Source organism: Diceros bicornis, chromosome 18 (genome assembly GCF_020826845.1).
Source record: "Diceros bicornis minor isolate mBicDic1 chromosome 18, mDicBic1.mat.cur, whole genome shotgun sequence".
NCBI classification, from domain to species: Eukaryota; Metazoa; Chordata; class Mammalia; order Perissodactyla; family Rhinocerotidae; genus Diceros; species Diceros bicornis.
This window is the reverse complement of record NC_080757.1, coordinates 39,925,156-39,952,081: the sequence shown is the minus strand read 5'-3', so window position 1 is coordinate 39,952,081 and position 26,926 is coordinate 39,925,156. Positions and strand designations below refer to the sequence as shown.

General features: G+C 52.8%; 1 protein-coding gene across 1 annotated transcript; it reads right to left on the bottom strand.

Moving 5' to 3' along the window:
* Positions 1-1,042: 1,042 nt before the first annotated feature.
* On the bottom strand, positions 1,043-15,723 carry IGFBP4 (insulin like growth factor binding protein 4). Its single transcript, XM_058560917.1, has 4 exons — positions 15,122-15,723; positions 8,121-8,278; positions 7,247-7,381; positions 1,043-4,994 (listed from the first exon to the last, which is right to left on the bottom strand). The coding sequence occupies exons 1-4, from the start codon at positions 15,468-15,470 to the stop codon at positions 4,860-4,862; spliced, it is 777 nt and encodes a 258-aa protein (XP_058416900.1). The 5' UTR covers positions 15,471-15,723; the 3' UTR covers positions 1,043-4,859.
* Positions 15,724-26,926: the final 11,203 nt, after the last annotated feature.

The following is a 26,926-nucleotide window of genomic DNA, read 5'->3' as shown; positions in this document are numbered from 1 at the left end:
ACTTGGACCAGATGGGAACCCAGTTCTGGAGAAATCTACTCTCCTCGACCAGAGCCTGCTCTTGTTCCCCAACCCTCACATGTCCAGCCCCAAATTCTGTCTACAGGCCCAGGGGGAAAGGTCGCAAGCCTGAAAAACCAGCCTTCCTGGTCGTGGCTTGGGGCCAGTGTCTAAACCCTGTCTCTGGATGACCTTGGCACCTGGACCTCAGCTTCCCCACTGGTTAAATGGACTAGGTTGTCGAAAATTGGGTTGGACAGTGATTCTGTGATTCCCCAACCCTCCATTCCCATCACCCTGAACAAAGTTAGAGGCTTCCCCTTAGTTTGGGTGGTCTTTAGGAAGAAGGCTCAGACCCCAATTTCAGAATTTAGAGCTGGCAAGGGGGCCAAGAGAACGAGGGGACCCAGCCAGCCAGGGAAGCCACTAATCTCCATCTCTCCCTGGAGGGACTTCACAGCCACCTCCACTGAAAGCAATTTGTCATGCCCTGAATTAAGTGACTCCAACAAGGGTTTAATTTCAGTTTAATGGCTCTGTTTTTGTATGTAATTAAATACCAATGCATGGCGAAAATATGTTGTTTGCACTTTAGAGACTGTGTACGGGCCAGGAAGCCAATCCCACTGGGTTTCTACTCCCAGGCTCCACCAGCCCCTCCCCTAGTCCAGCTGGAATTGTCCAGGTTGTGGGGAAGGGGGGTGGGGACCTGGGGAAGAGAGGGAGGCGGGGAGGGGAGAGGTGGTCCTGGTGGCGCCTGCTGACTCAGTAGAGCATGTTTCTAATTATCTGCAGCACCCCCCTTCTACTCCCTGACCCCACCCTCCCCAACCCCTGGGGCCTCAGACATAGAAGGGACAGGTCACTCTGACAGTGAGGATCTAATTAGACTCTTGGCTGGCTGGAGTGGTGTCTGCTCCCTAAGGTCCGCCCCATTGTCTCTCCTCTGCTTATTGTTCCCATTAACTCCCTCTTCCCCCTTGAATATGCTTCCTCCCCATTGACGCTCTCCCCAGCACTCACAAACCACCCCTTCCTCCCCTCCTCCCTATGAGGACCCAAGATCCCAGCTGCGAGCCTGCCCCCCAGCTCCATCCAACCACATCATCTTGACTTTCTCTTTCTAGGTCAGAGGTGACATTGCCATAGTGGTCTGGAATGCAGGGGGAGTTTCTCTGGCTGGGAATATTTCGGGGTCATTTACCACACAGCCATATCCTCCCCAAGAAGGGGGGCCAAGCAGGTTCCCCAAGTCCTGCATGCCTCATAACATTCCTGGAGCAGCTTGGTGGTCAAATCTGGCCCAGAGGGCAGAGGGGTTGGGACAAGCGGCCTTTTCCTGGAAGGAGTTGAAGGGATGGCAATGGTTGGAACCTCAGGGCCCTGATAGGAGGAGAGGCTAGGAGGCTTGGCCAGCTCGCCAGAGATTCCCCCACCTGAATCCAACACTGGAGTCGGTCCAAGTCTCCATTTTTTTCTCCCTACTCCCGCCCTGCCTTCTTGCCAATTTAAAATCCAGCCCCCAACCCTCATCCCAACATCAGGGCTTGATCTCCACTAATGAGCTGGGAAATGGAAACCAAATGCCTGATGTAGATCGGTACCAATGGGCTAGGGGAGCCTGGCAAGGTGCCCCCCATCTTGCTGCTCCAAGCCACAGTTGGGTGTGGGAGGGGGGGAATGACATTTCTTGAGGAGGCAGGGCAGAGCTCTCAAGGGCTTCAGTTTTAACTTCATCCAGGTACGTTGGCCCCACTAGGACACAAGAGTTTGGTCCTCACCACCTCCTCCCTTCCACCTCTGCCAGAAATGCTGATGCCCCTGTGGCAACTAGAGTGACCATTCAAGGGTCTTTGGAGGCCATGGTGGGAGGGCCTAGGTGCAAACTAGCAATTCCTCTCTGGAGCCCAGTTCTCCACACTGTGACACTGCCCGTGACAGTTCACTTCCTCTGACCTGGCAGTGGAGGAGCATGTCCACATTGACATAGAGATGCTTTTATTTCCTTCTTTTTTGACACCTAAGACCTGGCTCCCAGATCGTGGGGGCAAGTACCAGGGGTGGGGGGCAGTTTCTGTGGGATGTGGAATTCCCCCTCCCAAAGTGCACATCCTCTATTCTCTGGTGCTAGACAGCTCCCCACAAACCCTGCGGTGGAGACACCTAATGAGCGATGGTCATTCACTCACAGCCGGGAGGGAAGTACATACATACTTGGTGAATTTCTCCTTTCCTCTCTCTTCACATCACACACATTCACACTCAGATTCATACAGCCCACATAGACACACCACACAAATGTGCATCTCATCTATGCACACCCACACCAGATATACATACCCTGTAAAAGCCCATACTCTCACTCACATTTCAAATATCACTTTACCATATTTGCACATGTGTGCACTCACACACACACCACAAATATACGTATATCCCAAAGGCACATCCCAGGCCACACATGCAGCTTCTTCGCAAGCAGACCCTGCTTTTTCTGGAGGCCCATGAAAGAAAAAGAACCTCGTATCACCCACTGCCAAGGCTAGAACATTGGGAAGAGGGCTGGAGACAGAGGGGAATCTAAAGAGATGCTTTAGGGAAAGAGATACTCTCTCTATACCTGGTGTGGGGAACTAAAACTTAATCGTCAGCCTGTACCCACCTCCTACCCCAACATGCCTTGGCCTCAGCCCCAGAAGTAGGGTGTTCTGTGAAGAGTGGCCAGGAGGCCGAGGGAGCAACCCTCAGCATCACTTTGTTCTTTATCTCCTGCTGCTGGCAGTGGGCCACAGTGCCTCAGGGAAATCAGACGGCTACAGGATGCCGCCACCAAGGCAGCGCTACGAGGATTGCAGCCCCAGACTCAAGATGCAGACAGCACAGGTGCCAGTGCATCAGGGCCCAGGGAAATCTAGAGGCCTGGGAGTGCCTCTGGAGCCAGGGAGGGGCTGGGAATCCAGGAGACAGCCGGATAGGAGGGAACTCCCCCGAGTGCAGCAGACTCAGTGCAAGGGCTCTCCAGGCTGCCCATGACCTCCTGGGAAGGAACCCCCACCCAAGAGATCAACACACAACCAACAGACACACACACACACACACACACACTCACACAGCACAGAGGTGGAGGATAGAGAGGGGCATTGGGAGACGACCAGGAATCCAGTCATACCACATGGGCACAAATTCTGGGGCTGGCACCAGGAGCCCACAGCCTGGTGAGCCCAGGAGAGCAAGACCAAAGATGCCCCCAGTCCCAACCCCTCAGAATCAAATCTTAGCACACCTCCCAGTCAGGAATCTAGGCAGTCAGAGCTGTGGAATGCGTTGGAGAGTTTATCCCCTTTCCCCAACTTCAGGGCAGTGCCTCCCTCATACTAAATTAATAAATCAAATCCAGATGCAAACCCAATCTGCCTGATGTCCTAGGAAATGCCCCAGCTTCACACACCAGCTGATCCCAGAAATAGCTCTGGCCCAGCAGGGCTGTCCTTGCTTGCTCCCTCCGTTCAGAAGCCATTATTTGCCCACCAGGAGTCTGAACAAAGACAGCACAGAGTCTGGGGATGGAGAGGCCCCCTAGGAAGAGGCTGCAGGGAAGAGGAGGGTGAACTGGCTGACCTTTTGAAGTCCTTTTACCACATAAGACAGGTCTCCCCACCCCTGGTGCATCCCTGTCTCTAATTTTAAATAAATCAACCGAACACAATTGTCTAGATTTTTTTTTTGTTTTGTAAAAAAAAAAAAAGAAAAAGAAAAGATACCATGGCCAACTGGTAGGTCCCTAAGTCTCCTTCTATCCAGTCAAGCCAGAAAATGCCCAGGGGGTAAGGCAGTGTAGGGGAGGGAGGTGCAGGGGAAGGAGATGTGAGGAGGGAGGCAGAGCCACAGGGTGTGAGCCACTGAAGGATGGAGTCATCCTGGTGACTTCGTGGCTGTGACCACAAATGGGGGAAGAAGCAAGACCCCAGGCAAGTCCCTCACCCCCAGCACGCGGGTCCTCTTCTCCATCAGGCACATACAGTCCAACCATGCATTCTTTCCTCTGATCTTGACTGCTCAGAAATGAGCCCCACCTCCCCAACCCTCTGTCCTGCATGCCTTTCTCTTCCCTCCCCTATAGCGGGGTCTCAGCTGCCAGGCAACCAAGCAAATGGCACAATTCTCAACACAAAAGCCGAGATGGACCTGGGCTTGTCTCTGTAGGTCCTTCCCCCTGGAGGGACCTGGGAGAAAGAGAAGGGGAGCCTGGCAGGCCTGAGCTTTGGAAATGGGTCTGGGTCTCCTGACCTTTGAGCCATCTGCCACCCCACACCTTCCCTACAGCCTCTACCCTCTGACTAGATTGAGGGGAGGGACAGCTGTCAAGGTACACGTCTACTTTCCTCCTCTGATTCTGGGAATGGAACTTCTCTTCTTCCACAGGGTTGTGCTCATCTTATAGGAGGTGGCCCCAGATGCCCAAATCAGAGGAAGGCAGAATAAGAGCCCCCAGGGCTGAAAACTAGAGCTGGCATGTAGTATGTGGTCAATAAATGTTTTTAGATGGCTGAGTGGCTAGATGGCTGAATGAATGAATGAATCCAGGATCAATTTGGAAACACACCAGGGCTCCCCATTGCCACTCTCAGACCTCTTGGGCTATCTAAACCCAAAGAGGATACCCCTAGGCTCCAGCTCATCCCAAGGGCACACCCAAGCTCATAAACACACGCACACACACACACATACACACACACACCCAAGGGAAACTTCTGGGCTGGAGGCAGAGCCAGGACTCAGACTCAGGCTCCAGGTCAGTTCTGCAGCCTCCAGGGGAGAGAGTAGCAGGGGGCACTGAGTCCCCTGCCCGCTGGCAGGGCTCACTCGTGGAAGCTGTCAGCCAGCTGGTGGCAGTCCAGCTCCCCCTTCGGCTCCAGGCCCCCCGGAAGCTTCACTCCCGTCTTCCGATCCACACACCAGCATTTGCCGCGCTGTCCATCCAGGGCTGGGTGGCACTGCCAAGACAAGGATGTGAGAAGTCAATTCTCAGGCAGCTCACCCCAATGCCAGCCCAGCCCCCAAGTCAGACAGTTGCTCCAAGACGGCCTCTGAGGGAGGAGCTCTTTCATGAGCACAGGTCCTCTGAGCTCTCGCAGTGGAGAGAACTTGGCCGAGAAGGAGAGGTCCAGAGAGTTTTGAAAGTCAGGGCTCTGAGAAGGCTCTGCAGCCCAACTGGAGGGCAGACCGGATCCATGGGGTTTAAAGGTACAGCTGGGTTTGAAAAGCTAGAGTTCAGATTGGAGACGTGTTGAGTGTGTGTTCTGATCGGGTTTGGACTTGAGGAATGGGATGTGGTTAGGAGCAGCATCCAAGTTGAAGTTAAGGTAGGATCAGGATAAGGGTTGCAGTAGAATTGAGAATTATGACTAAAACTTGAGTTGGGTTAGGCTTAGAGCCCAGGTCAAAAATGGAATTGGGATAAAGATAGAAGCTAAGGTCAGAACAACTAAAGCAGTTGGACTAAAGTTTGGGTCAAGATTAGACAGCAGGAGGAGAGAGGGCAGGGGGCAAAGGAGTATTTCAGAGTCAGATTTAGAGTTGGAGTGAAGGTTGTGTCAAGGGTCAGAATTGGTCTGGGGGAAAAGGGTCAAGTGTCAGAACTTTCAGTGGGACAAAAATTGGGGGAAGAAAACACATAGAACGGTACAACACAATGAGTGAACCCTAATAAAGACTATAGACTTTAGTTAATAATAACGTATCAAGAGGCCAGCCTGGTGGCATAGTGGTTAAGTACGTGTGCTCCACTTCGGCAGCCCAGAGTTCACAGGTCCAGATCCCCGAAACGGACCTACACACCGCTCATCAAGCCATGCTGTGGCAGCATCCCACATACAAAATACAGGAAATAGAGGAACAAAATAGAGGAAGATTCCTCTACAAAATAGAGGAAGATTGGCACAGATGTTAGCTCAGAGACAGTCTTCCTCATCAAAAAAATAAACTAAAATAATAATAATATGTATCAATATTAGTTCCTCAAACGTAACAAATGTACCACACTAATGCAAGATGTTAATAGGGGAAACTGGGGGTGGGAGGGTAGATGGGAACTCTGTATTTCCCGCTCAATTTTCTGTAAACCTAAAACTGCTCTAAAAAATAAAGTCTATTAATTTTTTTTAATGAGGAGAAAAAGGTTTTAAAAATTGAGACAAGGATAAAATTGGTGTTGGGATAAATGTTGGAGATAGGTTTGGCATTGGTTTTGGAGGGGCCCCCTCTGGTCCACTCATTGCACACCACCTCATAACCTCCTCATGCCATCCTGGCATGCACAGACCCAGGGGCAGCCCTTCTCCTCCTAGTTAGGCCTCTGCTGGCCGAGTGGCAACCTATTTTGTGGATATGCATGGAGTGGGAGTGTGTGCCTATGCCCACAAATAGCTGGGGAAAGACATCTAGGTCAGGGATCCCCAGGCCACACCCAGCACAAGGCACCCCAGTGCCCTGCCTAGATATGCCACTCTTCCAAGTGGGTCCAACTCTGACTGGTCAGAGATGAGGCTGGAGCAGACCACCCTTGCTGCACATCCCAGCCTCCTGAGGGGCTCGTCAGAGGAACCTAGTTCCAAGGGCATGAGAGAGCATGGAGGTTGCTACACTCATGTCTTCTCTCCTGCCCCCCTCTTTCCTAGGCTTCCACCCAAAGCTCCCGTCTCCAACTGTCAGATCTGGATTTACCTCCAACCTGGCTGAACCCCAGGTGGTCTGGCTGTTCAGCTTGAGGGAAGAGGCAAGCTGAGTTTCCTCCTCAGCTCCTCATGACCTAGCCCTTCCATTCCCAGATGAAATCTCAGACAGTCTGTGACAGAAAAGACCTACTCATAGGAATGGAGTAGGGGGAGTGAGAGTGTTGGGAGGCAGAGGTTGGCAGGAGTACTAGGTCTACATCAGATGGTGAATCCAGAGATGATGGAAATTGCCCTGGACAGGGAGGCAGGATAACCCACCTGCCATTAATTCATTCTGTGACTTTGGGGTGGCCTTTACCCCTCCCTGGACCTCAGTCTCCTCATCTCCAAAATGAGTGAGTGGGCAAAATGAGCCGAGATTCTGAGGCTGGGGGAGGGTTTAGGGAGGGTCCAAGGGGTTAGTTGGGGGGCCTCCCCCTTCCTGAGATCACCATCCTGGACCACCCTGTGGAGAGGCCAGGAATGCCCCTGGAGCTGAGGTCAGGGCAGAGCCAGCGGAGAGGGAGACCCACCTGCTTGGGATGGAAGTTCCCGTTGCGGTCACAGTTGGGAATGGGGATGATGTAGAGGTCCTCGTGGGTGCGACTTTGTGAGGCGGCCAGCCGTTCCAGGGCCCGGTGCAGCTCACTCTGGCAGGAGCCCTGGGGCTAGAGGGGAAGGATGAAACTGCTTAGCAGAAGGCAGAGCAGCAGGAGGACCAGGACTGGGGGTCAGAGAAGGACTGAAGGCCTTGAAAGGAAGGTCAAGGCCTGGAGGCTGGGCAGGGCCAATGAGGTGAAGGGAGGGGCTTGGGTTCAGAAGACACTGGGGGCACAGTAAGGGACATTGAAGAGAGGATCTTAAGCCAGAGCTTTGAAAAAGGAGGGGTGTGAAGTGAAGGGACGTGGGGAAAGGGGCTGTGGAAACCTATGGAGAAGGATCGATGAAATCATACAATTAACAACCTGTAAGACCCAGGCACGGATCCGCCAGAACCACCCATCAGAAAGGACATTAGCCAGCCCCTGAAGCAGGGTCCCAAGGCCCCCTGCTATGGCCAGCATCAACCCTTTAGTTACTGAGAAGCTCTGGGGTAGGGAATCCATGACAAGGGCCAAGAAACATCAGGAGGCTTGGGGCAACTGCTATCTACCAACGAGTACAGAAGTATTTCAGTATTTAACAATCCCTTCAGCTGTACCAATGTACAGAACTGATGAGCAGGAAAGCAATTTCAAGGAAAGGAATGAGGACTCTCTGGGTCCTGATGACGCATACTAGATGCATCTTGCACACACTAGGCATCCAAAGAATGTTTGCCGAATGAACACAGTCCAGATCCGGTGTGGTGGCAGTGGTGGTGTTGTTGCCTATGCACATGCGCATCTGTAGGTCAGAGGTCCTCACCACAGGCCGGGCTTCCTCCCGGGGCATTCCGACGACCTTCATCTTGCCCCCACTGGTGCTCCGGTCTCGAATTTTGGCGAAGTGCTTCTGCAGGCACCTGCGGTCATGGGCGCTGCAGGGGCTGAAGCTGTTGTTGGGGTGGTCCCCCTCATCCTTGTCTGCAGTCAGGCCAAGATGGAGAGAGGTCAGCACTGGGAAAGGACAGGGCAGCACACCAACCCAGCCTCCCACCAGTTTGCTTCTTGGAGATTCTCCAGGCTGGCGCTGGGGAAGAGCAGGGGGCTTGGGGGGTGGGAAGAAATGAAAGAAGTACCCCAGTCTCCTCCCCACTCCCCTCGATCTCCTCCGGAGAATATTCCTCTTGAAGTCCTTGACTTGTCCCTCACCCCACCCAGTCCGGCCCTCAGCTGAGTCACCAGCTGCAGCTGCCCAGATGGCAGGAGGGTCCATCCCCTGGGCCCTGCAGGGAGGTCTAAGGCAGGCAGGGGCCCTCCACCGGATCTTGTCCCCCCTCCACTCAGCTCCTCCTACCATCCCCCTCTCCATCTGCTCTCTCTTCTTGTCTCTTTTCCTGCTTTTTTCAGCATCTGGCTGAGCCAGCCAGGGGATCCCCAGGGCTGTTGGCTCTGCTGACCCTCTTCCAAATGGCCAGAATCAAAGTTTCCATGAGTGATGAGAAATCTGGCCCAAAAGGCTCTCCCCATTGGCTGGACAGGAGAGAAGTGGGAGTGGGTGTGTATGCCTGCATGTGAAAGTGTGTGTGTGACACTCTGTGTGGCCCCAGGACCAAGAGAACACCCTCACACATCCCTTCAGTCCCTCACCCCAAAGTCTTCCATCCTTAGACTTCAGACCCCATCCAAAGTCCATTTCTGTTGCCCAGAGCCAGGGCACCGTGGATCTGGAGATGGGGATGGTGAGGTTGGACCCCCGCCCTCTCCCTGGGATCTCCTAAAGACTCTAACTGAAATCAAGAAAAATTCCATCCAGAAGTCCCAGAACCAAAACCACTGCTCCTCCTTCCAGGCAGCCAAAACCAGAACAGAGGGCTGAGCTGGAGAAAGAGGCTACAAGACCTCTCCGCACATCAGAGTCACCTCTGAAATGCTCCAGCTTGGCAGCTCGCTACCGGCCTGAGTGCAAAGTCCCTGCCAGCATTCCAGATGTTGGCAGCCAGACAGACGGTTACATCTGGTTTGCGTCAGGATTTTTTTTTTCCTGGGGAGTTAGCAGGTTCCTCCATGCATGGCAGCGGTCCCAGAGCTGCCTCTGGGTCAAATGGTATTTTTCTGCCTAGCCAAAGTTAGTTGGGGGTTTAGTTCTCCTTTTATTCTCCTAATTCCAGGGGATGTGGGGGGATGCATGTGCACAAAGGGAAACCAGGCAAGGAGAAATACAGACCCCCAGAAAGACTTTGTCAAGATTCCACACCAAAGGTTATTTATAAAATTGAGTCACCAAGGATGGGAAGAATTGTCACGGATGCAGGGCTAACTTAGAAAAAAGAATCTAAGGGAAGGAATAAATGCAGCAGATAGATATAATCCATCCTCCTGCATATTTAACATCCCAGGAAGGACAGTCCAGAGGGGACTTCTGTCCAGAGATGACATCAAGTTCCTGAGGGTCAACCAAACAGAAGACACTATAGCAAGACCTCCCAGCTGATGTAGGCAGCCGAAGAAGGGGCAGATAAATTTCAGAAGACCAGGATTGTGCCAAGGGGGCCATAAGAAGAGGGACCCTGAGCCAGTTAGGAAACAGTAGAAAGATCTGGGATCCAGGCTCTTCCCTAAAGACTCCCCCAAGGAACCTTTCTGGCCAAAAAGGCCCAGGCTGACCAGTGACCCCTCCCCACATCAAGTCCACCTTGCACAAAGCCATGAGACTTGTGGATGGGGTCACAGTGTTTCAGGGGTATAGGCTGGAGGTGGGGAATGGAGAGAAAGAGGAAATGAAAGACCTAAAGGAATTAGAGCCAAGTGTCAGAACGACAGAGGCTGAGCTGAGATGTGAACAAAGGCACCACCATTTTACCTGGGAAAGGCTGGAAGGTCTTACAGGGACTCATTTGCCACAACCCATGACACTAACTTGGGGGCACCCTTTGAACTTGAAAAGGTTTCGTTGTCTTTCCTTTGAGTTTGCTTTATTTTCATGACCATACAGGAAAGCGTTACTTTGCACGGTGACACTAGCTCCTCTTGGTCACAGGCAGAATGTTCATAGGTTCGAGGAATAAGGAAGAGTTTTCTAATGAATGGGGCTGCCTCAGGAGATAGAGAGCTCCCCACCCTGGAGGTGTGGAGCATTGGGGTGGTAGAGGCCTCACGAATCTAGAGATCTGGAGTAGACGTTTGACTGCAAACATGCTTTCCAATGCTGAGATTCTATGACTAAAAGTTCACAAATGACTAACACTCAGGAGATTATTAATGGACATTTGGAATGTTTATCCCTTAACTTAAGAGGTACCATTCAGGAAGACAACTGGGTCCACTCCCTGAAATCTGAGGCTGCATGGGGCATAGGGCGAGCCTGGAAGCGTAGCTTATATGCTTGTGTTGGTCGTAACCCACATCACATAGAAGGGGTTATGTGGGGAAAACTGAGCAGGCAGCCTGCCTGGCCACCCCCTTCTTAGTTTTGCCCACAGCCTAGCACACTTACCCCTAGCTGGTGTATAAGCTTAGAGTAGAACACACCAGCCAGGGAGAGTAGCTCCTTACTTACTCTCATGGGGACATAGGTACACAGACTATGTCCATATCTGCTCACTCAGACACAGACAGGCTGGGACTCAAGAATCACAAACATAAACAATCACATGTCCAGGCACACACTAGTTCGCGCGTGCACACTGCACTCTGACCCTGCCCTGGGCAGAGACACAGACTCAGGGCAGGGCACACTCACTGCACCATGGCTTGTTGACTTTCCATTTAATCTGTAACTTTTCCTCGCCTGGCCTTGCTTAGCTGGAGGACTGAGGACCCACTGCAGAATCCATCCATAGGCATTTGGTTTGGGAGGGTGAGGTCATAGCCTTGGGTCTCTGGAAAATGTTAACCTTCCCATCTCCAAAACTGGCTAAATACTTGCTACTTCCCTACTAGTGCAGCAGTTCCAGCCACCCGGTGCTGCTCATCCAAGTGGCTCCCTCTGGAAAAACCCCAATCCCTGTGGGTTCCCCTCTGAGCGGGAGCCGCAGTCAGACCTAGCCCCCTGAAAGTTCTGACCTCCTGACCTCTGAAAGGCTTGTTTGGGAGATGGGAGGGATAGACCAGGTCACCTCCTCACGCCCCTGCTTGGAACTAGGCCAACAACATCGAATCACAGTGGAAACCTTGGTCTTTGCTCCAGCAACAGAGAAAGGGAAGGCACCCAGAGAGAGAAGAGGCTTCACAGCTTTGGCACCACTGGTTGCAAAGTTCATAGTCAAAGCTAGAGGATTTCCTCTTTCTTGCTGCCTGATTTCACCCCCGTGATTTCTCCTTAACTCTAGCCCCTGCCCTCCTCAAGATACCCAGGGTGAGGCTGTGAGCTGCGTGGGCCCAGACACAGAAGTTTCAGCCACGATCTGGAGGGTCACTCATCTGCCTTGCAAGAAAGGCCTTTTCCTTCTTCCCCTGGACTCTGTCTAGAGAAGCGAAGACTCCCCGTGCTGGATACCAAGCCCTTTCTTTGAGGTCTGGCTCGAGGAGTGTCCCCCTCACTGTTGTGCCATGCTGCCGGCCTCAGATTAAAGAGCCAGAGAAGAAAAGCTGGCCTGTCCTTCCCATGTTTACAGCAGCAAAAGGTATCAAAGTCCACCCTACCTCTCTCAACTCCTCTGAATGTCCTCCCAGCTTTGCTCACTTGCCCTACTATCCCCCAAAGTCCCAGCATCAGAGGAGGATTTAAGCTTCAACTTAAATCCATTCAGCTTCTTCTTCATCACCATCCTCATCATCACTCCAATTTATTGAGCTCTTACTCCATGCCAGACACCCCAACCGTATGAGGCAGGTCCTATTGCCATCCCATTTCACAGATGAGGAAATGAAGTAAACTGGGTGGAGAGGAAGGAGGAGAGACTTATATCAGCAGCTCCTATGTCTTTAGATGGAAAGACTCCTGATACCCGAGACACCAATAATTCTTGCTTTGCCAATACTAAAGGAAAAATGTTAAGCAGCCATGCTTCTCCTTCCCCCCTCCCCCAAGGCACAGAATTTCTGGGAAGGCCCTGTTCCCATGACATGACTAGATTCCCAGTACTGAAGCAAAGGGGACAATATTTGCTGCGTTGACTAAAAATTAACCCAGCCTGCATGTTCCCTAACCCTGTCCCAGAGGGACCCAGAGCACAGTTTAGGAACTCCCCAGTCCAAACACTGATCTTCCCACCATCCCCTCCCCTAGATTCCATGAGTCGAGGGTCAAGACACTGATGCAGAATCGTGGACTTCTGACGCACACATCCCACCCCACCCCCACCTCTGGTGGCCTGAGTGGTGTTACTCCACATTTGCTGGCTCAGAAAGCTGGGACAGGAGGGCCATTGTGGGGGTGGGGGGGGGAGATGGAAGCGGGAGACCTGCCCCAGGACAAATAGGAGGCAGCTGGACCGTAGCAGGCCAAGGGAAGGGGTATGCCAAGAGGCTGCCTTCCTCCAGTCACCTGCTAAAGCTCAGCCCCAAGAGGAAAAGGCAGAAAGAAGCGCCAGATACCCTCTGCCAATGTATTCCCCAGGCCAGAGGGCCCAAGCCTTGGGACCTAGGAGGGACAGTGGCCTATTGACAGTGGAAGAGAATAGCAGGGCTAGGGACCGAGCCCTGGCCATCTTGTTTCAACAGAGACCCTGCAGGGCTGCTGCACAACTCTGGGGGTGCGATTCACACGGAGCAATGTGGCCCAGGCCGTGGCGGGGGTACTTCTGTGATGACTAGGAGGTGAGAGGCCATGGACACAGCTTGCCGAGTTGCTACCTAGTTTCCTCAGGGCCCTCCAGGCTTCTGCTTTCCCTCTCCAGATATCTGCATGCACTGCATGGGTGGAAGACAGGCAAGGAGGGAAGAGTGAGGTGCATTGAGATCTGGGTTCTGTAATCCGAAGGGGACCCAAAGCCCCCTTTTGAGGCCGTTTTCAAGATGTCCACAGGACAATCATAAACTGTTCGTGCCATGCCCCTCAAAGGCCCCAGGGGATCAGATTTTCCTCCACTACAGGATGGGGTATTCCTACCCAGCCGGGGAAGAAGGAGTGCCCAAGACCCTCTGAGGGCTCTTCTGCCTCGTGTTCAAACTGGTGAGAGAAGGAAGCTACGAGCCATCCTAATCTGGTGCCAGATACTCGCTGGCCAGTGCAGGACAGAGATACAAAGGGAAAGTGGTCCCGTTATACCCAGCGAGCCCAAGGGCTCAGCCCTCACTCCCAGTCTGGTCTGGTATCAGCACCTTCCTCTCCCACTGGCACTGGCATCTCTGCCCCAGGAGCAGTGACTTGGTCCCCCAGCACCCCCCTTCCCAGATGTGCTGGGTGCCAGGCTGGCATTTCTCCTAGAATGTTTTCTGCTGACCCATCTTTCACTGCCCAGGGGCAGGAAGGGCAGAGAGGCCTGAGGCCCAGACCCCTGGGGTCCACCTCCTTCCTGTTTTCCCTACATCCTGCTCTCCTCCGGCTCACAAGCTGCAGAGGATTGAGGAAGTGGAGCGGTCTGGGACCCAGAGCAGGAAGCTTGGGGCTGGAGTCCCAGCATCCGGACTGCAACAATGGAAGCTTCAAGCACCAGGAAAAGAGACAGACACAGACAGAGGCACAGGGAGAGCAAAACAGAGTCAGAGAGGGAACAAAAAACAGAGGCAGAGATACAGAAAGGCAGACAGAGCGAGATTCCAAAGTAACAGAGAAAGACAGAAACAAAGAGAAAAAGTGACTGGGACACAGAGAGAAAGAGCAACAGAAAGCCTGAGATGAAAGTGAGAGAAGTAGGACAACAGAAAAAGGCACTAAGAGAGAAAGAGAAAGAAACTGATAATGGGCGGAAGATACTGAGGAAAGGAGAACTGGAGAACGTTGTTAGTGAAACTAGAGGTTGAGAGGTGCAGCAGGAAAGAACAAAAGAATAAGAGAAAGGAAAGAGACTAAGAAAGATTATAAGGAGAAACTGAGAGGTTCACTGAGAAAGGAAACAGAGAAAGTGTAAGAATGAGTTTAGGGCGAAGGGCCTTCTAAAGCTCTTCTCTGGCTTCCTCTCTCTCTCCCTGCTTCTCTCCTCCCTATCCCACACCCGTTAGGCTTCTGCAGCTCTGGGCTGGGAGCCAAGATTTGCTTCTCTTCTGCCACCTCAAATGGCACCTGCCGGGAAGAAGTAGGGTGCCTGTGCACCAGGGCAGGGGGAGATGCCCAGGCCTGACAGAGAGACCCCTGTCTTCCCAACACCTCTCAAACAGCGAGGTGAGCTGGCCTGGGGCTTCAGGGAAGGGTAACTCTGATGCCCCTCAAGACAAAAGCCCCCCTTAATGTGCACATCCCACTCCACCCCATCTCAATGTCAAAAGCCCAAGCCCTGGCTTCTCAGACCCCTGGGATTTCACCTGTGGGCAGGGTGAGGTGAGGTCCCTGGATCAGGAATAGAAAGCACCCCCCAGCACCATCCCCATCCTCCAGTTATCTGGCCCTAGACTGCTCACTTGCAGGATGTGAGCTGGATCAGGTCACTTAATTTTACACTCTTGCATCAGCGGCCAGGACTACCATCAAGACCTCTCTTCCCAACTGGGCACCCTCGGGAGGTTTGAGATGGACGGATGGGACAGAGTCCTTCTTGATGGTGGCAACAGGCTGCTAGGGACTCCATAGCAGTTTCTTTGGCTGAGCCTGTCCCATGCCAGTCGGGCCCTTCCTTCTCCTCAACTCACAAGGGAATTTCAAGGGCCTTCCAGGCCAGCCTGAATGATAAACGGCCTTCTGGGAGGGGAGCACACCAGGGAGGGCGTGCAAGGGCAGGGGCACCTTACCAGAGGGTTGCAGACTTTCCTGGATGGCTTCGATCTCCGCCAGCTCCATGCACACGCCTTGACCGTGCATCAGCGTGTGCAGGGGCTTCTCCACCCCCCGGGGCGGGTAACAGCGCAGGCCCGAGCCGCAGCGTTGGGTGTACACCCCGCAGGGCATCCCCTTGCCTAGGGCGCAAGTGGCGCAACAGCCGCAGCCGGGCTCCCGCACCAGCTCCTCGCAGCCCACGGGGGGGCGGCAGCGCGCCAGCTTCTCCTCGGAGCAGGGCGGGCAGTGGATGGCTTCGTCCCCCAGGCTCGGCCCGGGCCCGGAGGCCAACAGCAGCGCGGCCACGAGGCAGAGGGGCAGCATGACCGGGAGAGAAAGGGGCGCGGGCGCGGGGCGCGGGCGGGGAGCGCGGGCGCGCAGGCTGGCAGCAGGGGGCACACGGCGGCAGCGCCCGGCGTGCCTGGAGGACCCGACCCAGAGGGCGCGGGGAGACGGGGCGGCCCGCTGACGGACAGGGATGGAGCCAGGGAAGTTAGCAAGCGGGCTGGAGGGGAGCGAGCCTGGCCGCCGAGGCGCTGCGCCGCATCCTCGGCCCGGCCCAGGCGGCGGGCGGCGGCGGGGCAGGGGGCTGAGCGGCTGCCCGGGACCGGCTCCCCGGGACTTTATACCGGCCCCTGGCCACACCCCCAGCGCCTTCCCAGAGGTGGGGGGGCGAGGGGGGGCGAGGGGGAAAGGGAGAGGCGGCCGTTAGGGGGAGGGGGCGCTGTCCTGAGTCGCCGCCGCTATAACATCTGAAAGTCCTTTTCTGCCCAAGAAGGAAGCGGCGCAGTTTGGAAGCTGTGGCAGGCGCAGAGAGCGCCTCTGAACCGGAGCCTGGGAGCAGAGAGAAGGGAAAGGGAAAGCGAAGGCGCTGCTCCTTGGCCCCCTCTCCTGACCTTGGAGGATTCTTCCCCGACCCCTCCAAGGCGGCCTGCAGTCCCACCACTGAGAGCGCGACCTTCTAGCTCGGACTCCTGACTCCGCGGATTCAATCTCCCTGCCAGAGTCCTTTCCCACCCCAGTACTTCCAGTCTCAACCGCTGGAGACCAAGTTGGGTGGGGTGGGGAAAGGGGTACAGGCACCCAAGGAGGGGCCCAGAAGGGCCTGATGGCCCCAAGACTTTAGTAGGCTCTCTTCCCACTTGCCCTTTCCAACCTCCCCCTGCCCCTTGTCTCCCCAGGGCTCATTTGAGTCCTGATCCACGCTGCCTGCCCCAGGGTGAAATCAACCCAACTCCTGCGGAGGGAGGTGCCAAGCCTCTTCCTCCTTCCTGGATGTTTGCGTCTTCTACCCAGACCCACTCCCAGAGGGAGATTTGCTGGGGAGATTGCCACTCTCAGTGTGCAAATTGTGCATTGCACAACTCCAGGGGGCAACATTTCTCTTGTAGTCATTGTAGATATATATAGCTGTTGTGACAGTGTTCCAGTAGATGGCAGTCAAGGGTTTTGAGGAAGGGGTGCCTTTTTCTAATTCACCCAGTGTTGCTATTTGAGCTAGTGTCCGGGTAGTCTAGGCCCTCTGTGAGATCCTATTGGTACCTGTATCCTCCACCCTTGCCTCAGTCCTGCTGGGATTGGAAGGGGCCATAGAGCAGCATTTGAAGCAGCCACAGGTCTCCTAGGTTCTCTCTCAGGTCCCCCTAGTACTCACCCATCCTCCCCCACAAAGGTTTCTGCTATCCTGGAGCTGGTTTCAGGGTAAGGGCGCCTGTCCAGGCATAATCAGTGACCCAGTGGATTTTTTTGGCTTGGCCTAGAAAGCTGCAGGGCAGCCAAGCTGAGGTGCAGATGAGAGACCCTCTTCCTGCTTCCTCTCCCAGGACAGGGGTCTTTCAGTCTCACAAGAATTGGGCCCCTCTCCTGCTTTCTGCAAATGCAGACTGTCCAGGTGATAGGTGGAAGAGAGGGGCTGGAAGCTGGACCTGGAGGGACAGAACCAAAAGTTGCAAACTGACGGCACCTACTGGCAGCCATCAAGACTGCAGAAGGGCTGGAGAGTTATGGCCAGGGACAAGATTCCAGGATTCTCTCCATGCCATCTCAGGGATGAACTGGGGTCTCTCGTGTCCCATCTGCCTTGGAGAAGGGCAAACAGAGCCAGGTTCCTCAAGTCTCCGGGAGAATCCTAGCCTGTCCCTGATTCAGAAAAGTGCCCCCAGCCCTCTCCCCGTCCTTCATCATCACTGGACCCAGTTCTGCCACCAACTTATTGTGTGAACTTGGACACTTCCCCTTGGAGCTTGAATGTCCCTAACTAGAAAAGGAAGATAGGTCATCTCCACCTATCCTACCTCTTGAAGATCTTGTGAGAATAAAATGGGACCAGGAAGGATGGTTCTGATCCCAATGCCAGACTTGTCCCCTAGAGAGCAAACTTGGGAGGGATAAAGGTGCTGGGACATGGAGGAAGGAGTGCAGGAGAGGCTGGACTGAAACCAAAAGAAGTACCTGAGTGAAGGATGAGGGCAGGTGAGTGTGGGAAATCTGGAAACGTTTCCAGGTAAGACAGATGCCCACACCCCTACCCCAGCATCCCCCCAATCCATCCTCTCTTGCTGCCCCCCACATCACTGTCTGGGATAATTCCAAGGAGACAGGAAAACGGACATGAGGAGGCCTTCCAAACACCTCCCCACCATTCACACAACACACATTTACTGAACACCTATTGTGCACAGGCTTTGTGCTGCATACAGGGGATACCGGGATGGCCAAGACCACTCTCTGCCTTCAGGGAGCTCACTGCCTAGTGAGGGGAGACAGGCATATAAATTAAATGAGTGTAACAAATGTGCAGGTGCCCCGGGGATGTTTATATGGGGCACGATGGGGACCCAGAGACACAAGAGGTCAGTTATACATTCAGGACATGGAAAGACTTCATGGCGGAGGTGACCCTTGCACCAATGGTTTTCCATGCTAGAGGAAAAAGCACAAGCGTTAGCATCAGGCTGACCTGGATTCTGATCCCAGCTTTGCCACTGGACTCACTGGTGAATCTGAGATAAGCTACTCTCTGAGCTTCACTGTCCTTACCTGGAAAATGGGACTTTGCCGTAAGAAAGAAAGAAGGGTGGGGAGGGGAGAGAGAGAGAAAGAGTGGCCTGTGCAAATTGCCCAGCACACAGTAGGCACCAAGTGTTTTCTCCCTTCAATCTCTCCCTGCTGGAAACTGTAACTTGTGCACAAGGCTGGAGATCCCCTGGTGGCAGGACCTGTCTCCTCTACCGGACTGGTTTTAGTGTCCCCCCCCTGGGCCTGCTGATGTCTGGGAGAGGCTGTATATAAAGGGCATGGGCTTTGGAATCAGAGGACCTGAGGTCAAGTTGCAGCACAGCCACTTAAGAGCTGTGTGACCTTGGACATGCCACTTAACATTTTGAAAGGTCATTTTCATCCTCTGTTTAAAAAAAAAAAGATAATAATTGGGCTTTCCCCACAGGATTGTTGCAAGAAAAAAATTTGATAATAGGCCAGAAAGGGCTTTGAAACCCGATGAGTGGGGTGCAGATGCTGCTTTCTGGTTTTCTCCACCTGACTGTGGCCGCCTCGAGGACTGGGAGCACCAACTGGAGCCCCCCACTGGCAGAAACTCCCTCCCTGCCATCTTTCCCAGCCCAGGGCTTTACCAGAAAAAGAATCTCTGCCTCCCCCTCAGCATCCTTGTCTGTCCCTCACCTCCTGGGTGACCGGAGGGTCAGGAAGATGCCCCTGGATGGAGGGTTAAAAAGCCCCACTCCCTCCCAGCCTCTTCCACCCCACACCCTTGTTGGCTTGTTGCTTAGAAAGAGTCTCACTAGCTCCTTTGTTGGTTAAGTTTCAAACCTCTACTGGGCTCAGGCTGGGATTCTTAGAGAATCGACAGGAAGAAAGAGAGCTCAATTCCCAGGGGAAAGACACGGTCCTACCCTCAGAGAATCCCCAATCTGATGGGTTTGCCCTAGAGAGCATCTTATCTGATGGAGTAGGCAAAATACACGTTAATGAGCATGGACTATATCCTGGACATGGTTCTAAGTGCTTCACTCGTGTGTGCTTCACAACAGTCTCATGATATAGGTACTATCATTATCCCCTTTTCAGAATAGGAAAACTGAGGCGCAGAGAGGTATGTCATTTACTCAAGGTCACACAGCAAGTAAGTGGAAGAACAGGCAGTCTGGCCCCAGAGTCTTTATGATTAATCCCTATGTTTTACTGCTTTCCAAAATAGCTGTCAGAAGCATTCTAAACCAATGCTAAGGGCAAAAGACCATGGTACAGAGTGCAAGCTGGGTGTAGTGGATCAGAGCAGAGGTAACATTAGCATGGGACTGGGCCCAAAGCCCCCATAACTTCTGGCTTCCCAGCCCCTCCTTGGCTGCCCTGGACTGCCCACTGTGCCCACACTGAGTAAGGAGCTCAGCTCCCCTCCGTGTCCACTGATGTCCAGGCCGCAGGTGCGGCATCCTCCACAGTCACCCCAAGTGTGGACTGAGCAGTGGCACATCAGTGTGGCTGCCTCCTTGCGCACCAGGACCCCACACTTGGAGAGAACAGACCAGGAGAGCAAGGATCTCCACAGAGACACCACAGCGCAGAGGGAGGTCTGGTCCAGAGGACAGAGCCTGAGTCCTTCCCTCAGGAGCTGCGGCTCCAGAAGTGAACACCCAGGCAGAGAGGGGGAGGAGAGAGGATAGTCCATCTGCAGTTGGGGTGGCCAGGATCCGGTTTCATAGCTCCAGTCCACCCAGCTCCTCTACTTGCCAGCTTTGTAGTCACTTCCCCTTCCTCAGCTTCAGTTTTCCCATCTGTAAAATGGGGGAGGGGAACTCACTGAATTGTCAAGCCCCTTCCAGCTCTGGCAGTCTAGGAATCTAGGACATCCGGAGTCCTTTCGCATAGTCCTAGGCCCCATGCTGGCATGGCTCCCAACCCTTCAGTGTTGGCACTGTTTGCAGGCTGATTGGCACTGACAGAATCTCAGTGGCCAAAGCCAGTGTGGGACACAAGCCAAGTGAACGATGTTGAGCCCTGTGAGAGCTCTGTCACCTCCCAGAGAGGTGATGAGCCTCACCTAACGGCATACAGCTGGTAAGTAATCCAGCCAAGACTTAAGCCAAATATATTTACTGCCTGTTATGGACTTAGCTACCTGTGCCGTGCTGCCTCTGCTGCCAGAGCACGGTCAGCGAGCCGTGGGCTCAGGACTCAAGGAAGGTGGGCGTGGAGGGAGAAGAAGGTGTAACCCTGGAGAATCTATGCAGAGGACACTTGTAAAAGTAGAGACACGGAGGGGACTCTGGGCAGAGAAAGACAGATGTTAGGGTAGGGAAGTTGTTTGCCCTGCCTCCCCTGACACCTGTTGAGTCAAAGAACAGGGTACCTGCTGGCCAGGTTGCCTCTTGGCCTGACAGATCAGAAGCCCAGAATCAGAGCAAACCCCATGCCCTTCCTCCACACTCTCTGGAGGCCTCCAGGCCCTGCCTCCTACTCCCCTGGCCCTTAGAAAACCCCAAAGAGGCTCTACCAAGGGACCTCTGAACCTAGAAAGACCCCTCAAAAGGGCTCTATACTTAGACTCACAGAGGAGTCCTCAGACTCAGAAAACCCAAGAGAAGGCCTAGGATCCAGAGAGATCCCTAACACACACTTGCAGGTGCACATCTGCACACCTCCCTCTCTCCCCACCAGCACTAGGAGTTCACAAATAGCACCAGTCATGCCTTCTGCATATTCCCAGGCCTCTCTTCTGGCCCCATCATCCCGTGCCCAGAGCTAGGATCTCTGGTTCCTCACACCAGCCTTTATGCCCTATCCTGTCTCTCCTTCCTGCCTCTGCCCACTTCACCCCAGCCTTCCTCTTCTCCCTACCCAGAACATCCTGGCTCAAGGGGCCTCCCAAGCTTGGTAGTAACCAGACATCCCAACCCCACTGGAGAAAAGTGGGGAAGGACTCCCAGGAAAGGTGAGTGATTGTAAGAAAGGAAGGGGAGGGCCAGCCCCGTGGCGCAAGCAGTTAAATGCACGCGCTCCGCTGCGGCGGCCCGGGGTTCCCCAGTTCAGATCCCAGGCACGCACCGACGCACTGCTTGGCAAGCCATGCTGTGGCGGCATCCCCTATAAAGTGGAGGAAGATGGGCACGGATGTTAGGCCAGGGCCAGTCTTCCTCAGCAAAAAAAAAAAAAAAAAAAGAGGAGGATGGGCAGATGTTAGCACAGGGCTGATCTCACAAAAAAAAAAAAATAGAAAGGAAGGGGAAAGGCCTCCATTTCCTCATCTGCAAAATGGGGATGATAACCACACCTACCTCATAGGATTGTTACGAGAAGCTGTACAGTTAAGAGTGCTTGCTTCTGGTTATACCTCATTTAATATATATACATAGAAAAACATAATGGGATACCACTACATATCTACCAGACTGGTAAAAATTTTAAATACTGACCAGTACCGGGACATGGAGCAAGGAGACTCGCATATAATGCTGGTAAGAAAACATATTTGTACAAACACCTGGAAGCAATCAACAATTCCACCCTGAGATATACACCCAATAGAAATGTGTGTGCATATATATTCCAAAACACAGGTGTAAGAGTGTTCACAGCAGCATTATTCAGAATAGCTGAACGTTGGGATCAATCGTTAGGATAGATAAATCTATAGTTGAATAAACTAGTGCTACATCTAACAACATAGATGGATCACATATTGAACAAAAGATTACTACTGTATGATTCTATTTATATAAAATTCAAAAACAGGCAAAACTAATCTATGGCTTTAGAAATCAGGATAGAGGTTACTTTTGGGGAGAAGGGTGGGAGTAGTTACTAGAAGGGGTCTTATGGGGTACAGGTAATGTTTATTATTTAGTTACATAGTGTATTCACTGTATGAACATTCATTGAGCTAAATGTTTCTCATTTCTGCACTTTTCTGTATGTATATTATACTTTAATTTTTTTAAGAAAAAACTTTTTAGTTCATTTTTTTAAGTCAGTCACTTGCAAGTCAGCCTGCCTGGACTAGGTTCCTGGCAGTAGATCTAGGATAAGTTAGCACACCTCTCTGTGCCTGAGTGTCCTCATCTTTCATATTAAATGACTAATTTATATAGGGTGGCTATAATAATTAAATGAATCTGTGTAAAATGCTTACCATGGTGCCTGCTACATATTAAGTGCCCAGTGAGTGTTAGTTATTAGACATGACCAGCCAAGTGAGTTAGATTAAGAGCCTGGAGCCAAAATGGCTGCACCGATTTCTGGATTTGCCATTTACTAGCTCTGTGACTTTGGCCAATTGACATCCTCCCTCTTATCCTTAAATGCCCTCTCCTTAAATGCCCTCGGTTGTAAAAGAGGGATAACGCCAGCCCAGCCTGATAGGGCTGTGCAAGAACCTACAGAGACAATACATGTAAAGCACTCAGCACAGTGCCTGGTATAGAGAAAGAAAGGCTCGCTACGTGTTAGCCATTTTGATTATTAATCACCATGGTAGCCCTATAAACCCATTTTATAGATGGGCCTCTGAGTAGTAAAAAGACTGGCTTAAGGTCATATGCAACTAAATGTGATTTAAACCCATTTATGGCATGACAGAGCCTGTGCCCAGGCTCCAACTGGCATACCCACTGCACCCTGGAGGCGTCACAGAGTTGGAGAGTTTTGCGCAAACCCAGACAGCACCTCTTCCTCCCGCCAGGCTGCCCTTGTCAGGGTCCAGTATGCCCTGAGGCTGTTGTGTCTTCCCTACCTGCCCAGCCCTAGAGCCAACCTGAGAGTTCTGGTGCGCTCAGTCAGGGTACTGGGAATGCAGCCCAGAGCCCAGATCTAGCCCTAGCTGTGGGAAGAGAGGATCTCAGAGAGAAGCCACAGTGCGCACCAGGCTTTCCATGCCAGAGGCCTCTTCTGCTGCAGTCTCCAATTGTCCTTGTCCTGAGAGGTAGGGGTAGTCCTAAAGATGGCTCGTAGGGGCTGGAGGGAACTTGAGGGCAAGGGACAGGGCGGAGTGGGCCCAGAGATAAGGCCCATCCTGCCCGGAGCCCCTAATCCACATAGCCCCCACCCTAGTCTCTCCTGAAGCCTGGATTCCTCCCACCCCCACCCCCTCAGCCCTCACTGTTTCCAGAGGCTGATGTTTGGAGCCAGTAATCTTCAAGATCTGTACAGTTTGTTCCTCACCCCCACCCAGTCAGGATGATCTAAAGAGCAGCAGAAGCTGGGCCCCAAGCCAGGGGAAAGCCAGACAGCCAGCAGAGGAGAAGAGCTTTACCCTCAGGTTGGGGTGCACAGGCTGTGGGGCAAAGAGCTCTGGTCTTTCTGTCAGAGCCAGGGGTTCAAATCTCAGCTCTGCCATGATTAGCTGTGCACTGTGGGCTTGTCGCTCCACCATGATGGACCTCAGTTTCCTCATCTGTGAAGTGAGGATGCCAGTCCCTACTTCAGTCAGTAGGGCTGTTAAGGAGGATCAAATGAGGCTATCTATATAAGTGAAAGGACATATATCCCAGAAAGCAGGTTACCAATTAGTGGCATCATTATTATAACCTCTCTTGGTTCTAAGATTCTACGATGCTTTGAGGTGGAAGGATAGAGAGAAGGAAGGGGGATACTAGCAAGGGGAAGGCCAAGAGAGGGAGAGACTGAAACATGGAGTAGGACAGAGAGATGGAAAGGCAGAGAAGACAGATAGATGTCATGAATTGAAGAACTTGGAGAGATAGGAGAAATTTAGAGACAGATTTGAAGCCAAAGATCCCAGTTCGGACTCCTCCTCTCCATTCATTCACTCATTCATTCTTCGGAGGAAGGAATGAGGCAGTAGGTACCACGCTGGACCAAGTCTCAGAGCCCACGTCTACCCACCAGGCCTGCTCCTGGCAGCATCCAAGGGCCCTCTGAGGGTAATGGACTGGAGGATGGGTTTCTGCAGCTCCAGGTATCCTCTTCCTCGGATCAGACCCCTGGGTTCACAGTCCAAAGTCCACAGTCCAAAGTCAGGGAGCAGCTAGCTACCAGGAATGCCGGTCCCCTCCCCTACACCCACCCTTACTCTCGTTAAGGAATAGGAGCTCTCCCCCATGCTCTGTCAGACCACACTGACATTCAGCCTCTACTCAGGCTCTCCCCATCAGCAAACAAGTAATCAAGTGGGAGAGGAAGTGTGAAGTGGGAGAGGGAGGGAAGGGACGAGAGCCCAAAGAGATGAGATGGCCAGGGAAATGGATGCAGGTAGAGGCACAGCACCCCTCCCCGTTCTACTCCTCTCTTTCTGGGCCCCACCCTAATGCCTCCTACAATGCTGACACCATTCTGATGTGTGGGTTTTCCAACACCATCAAGCAATTCTCAAACACCAGCTGGGTGTCCTACAATTTAACTCAATTCTGACACCATCTACCTGAAGATAGCATCAGATCCCACAGGTTAAGGGCTCAGTCCTACAAGACTGCCACACACACACACTTCAGATGCCAATCACAAGTCCAGGTTGTCACCTGTGCTGATTGACCAGCTACAGATCGCAGATTCCCACGACCCTCTCTTTGGGTTCAATTAATTTGCTAGAGCAGCACACAGAACTCAGAGAGACATTTTACTCACTAGATTACTGGTTTATTATAAAAGGATGTAACACAGGGACAACCAGAAGGAAGAGATGCACAGGGCAAGGTCTGGGGAAAGGGCATGGAGCTTCCATGCCCTGTCTGAGTGCCCCACTCTCCCAGCACCTACACATGTTCACCAACCGGGAATCTCTCCAAACCTTGTCCTTTTGGATTTTTGTGGAGGCCTCATTACATAGGCATGATTGATTAAATCATTGGCCATTGGTGACTGAACTCAATCTCCAGCCCATCTCCCCACTCTGGAGGTTAGAGGTTCCAAACCTCTAATCACTTAATTGGTTCCCCTGGCAACCAGCCCCCCTCCTTAGGTTACCTAGAAGCTGTCCAAAAGTTACCTCATTAACATAACAAAAGACACCCTCTGGCTCTCATCACTTAGGAAATTCCAAGGGTTTTAGGAGCTCTGTGCTAGGAACTAAATGAAGACCCAATGTATGTTTCTTGTTATAAATCACAATATCACACCTAGGACTTCTGCCAATTTCAGAGCTGGGGAGAAAGTGAGAGGTCCAGGTGACCCCATTCCCCACCACATTAGGAGACATAACTGGCTTTCTTACCCCATGCCCCGGGCCAGCTTATTGCCCCATTGCAGTCATCTGCAGTTACACGTCTCTCTGGGCCTCAGTTTCCCCATCTGTACAACGAGGAGGTTGGACTTAATGGTCTAAGAGCCAGCCCAGTTCTATTCCTCTCTCTTACATAGTGATCCAACTCTGCTCCCAACCCACCTTCTGAGTGTGCCTGCCCTGCTGGGCCTCCTAAATGTCAGGTAAGTGCTAGTCTGGGTGAGAAATTTCAGGGATTTGGGGGCCCTCTGGGATGGCAGTGGGGGTGGGGTAGGGGAACGGAAGGAAGATTGAGGAGCTGGATTGAGACAGAAAACCCTCCCGTCCCTGCTTGCATCTCGATACGTGCCTTGTCTGCTCCAACAGGGAGAACAAGAGAAGAGGAGCACCCCAGGACTGGGTCCCTGGCCTTCCTAGTGAGAGGAGGCTTATGGGGATCCCAGGAGCCCCAGGGATCCCTGGCCTCTCCAGCACACCCTGTAGCCCCAGATCAGCCCCGCCTTTGAAAGGAAGAGTCAGACCAGAGGTAAGGGGTGGATAGTGTATGGTTGGTGGGAGGTGGGTGGTGAGTAAATGGTGGGTGGATTAACGGGTGAATGGTGGGTGGATGACAGATAATAACATTCTTTGGGTAGAAGGGTAGTTGAGGGTCCTCTGAACCAGGGGTCTGGGGTAAAGGTGGCAACAGGAATCTCAAACTAAGAACCCAGATTCCCCCTGAGGCAATCTCTATATTTATACCCAAGTACTATAATACGGCCTGGAACCCAATAGTCAATTACCGATTCTATGGGTGACTCAATTAATGCCCCACCCCCAGGACCATCTTAGATTTCCTTAAGTGATCTCAGGGCCATGGCACTGTCCCATGCACACATTCTACTCCCATCAGGGCTCCTGGCTTGGCCCCATTGCCTTTCCCTACAAGAGTCCCCCACCCCTAAATACTTACCTCCACTTCTGTGGTTCACCTCCACTCCTCCTGCCTCCCCTTCTAGGTGCAGGATGGAATTAGACCTCGGGTCTCCCTGGCTGCCAAGGTTTTCCAGAAAGCCCAGGACCTCAGGGCTACGCCGACCGTGAGACTTCCAGAACTACCCTGGATACCTGGAGACTGATGGGCTCCCAGGAACTCTGGGGTCACAAAGCCTTCCTGGATCCCAGGGTTACCCTGGCCCTCCTGGGCTGCCAGGCCCATATGAGCTCCCAGGGAGCTGAGGGATCAGAGGGGCCCTCTGGGCCAGAGTCTCCTCCAAGCCAGCCAAGTCCACAGGTGAGAAGAGGGCATCCACCCCAGCCCTTTGCTCTTCTATCCCAAGCCCTCCCGAAACTTCTCTGACACTCTTTTTAACTTCTTTCTGGGGAGTGCGCCTTATCAGTGAGCCTTTTAGCCATCCTTTCTCTGGTGTCTTATTGCTGCAGCTAGAATGTGAGTTACTGGACATCCACAACTGTGCCTTTCTTTCCTCCTCTTCCCCTTATTTCTTCTCTCCCTGTCTTCCCTCCCTCCTTCCTTTTCTTTAGCACCTCCTCCCCATTCTTCCCTACAGCCTTTCCTATAACAAATGCTGCTCACATGTAAGACACT

Coding starts and splice junctions, on each gene's coding strand:
- IGFBP4 (XM_058560917.1), bottom strand. CDS start 15,470: ATGCTGCCCCTCTGCCTCGTGGCCGCGCTGCTGTTGGCCTCCGGGCCC. Junction 7,382..8,120: donor GGGAGGAAGCCCGGCCTGTG/GTGAGGACCTCT, acceptor CTTCCCCTCTAG/CCCCAGGGCTCCTGCCAGAG. Junction 4,995..7,246: donor GGAACTTCCATCCCAAGCAG/GTGGGTCTCCCT, acceptor TTGTCTTGGCAG/TGCCACCCAGCCCTGGATGG.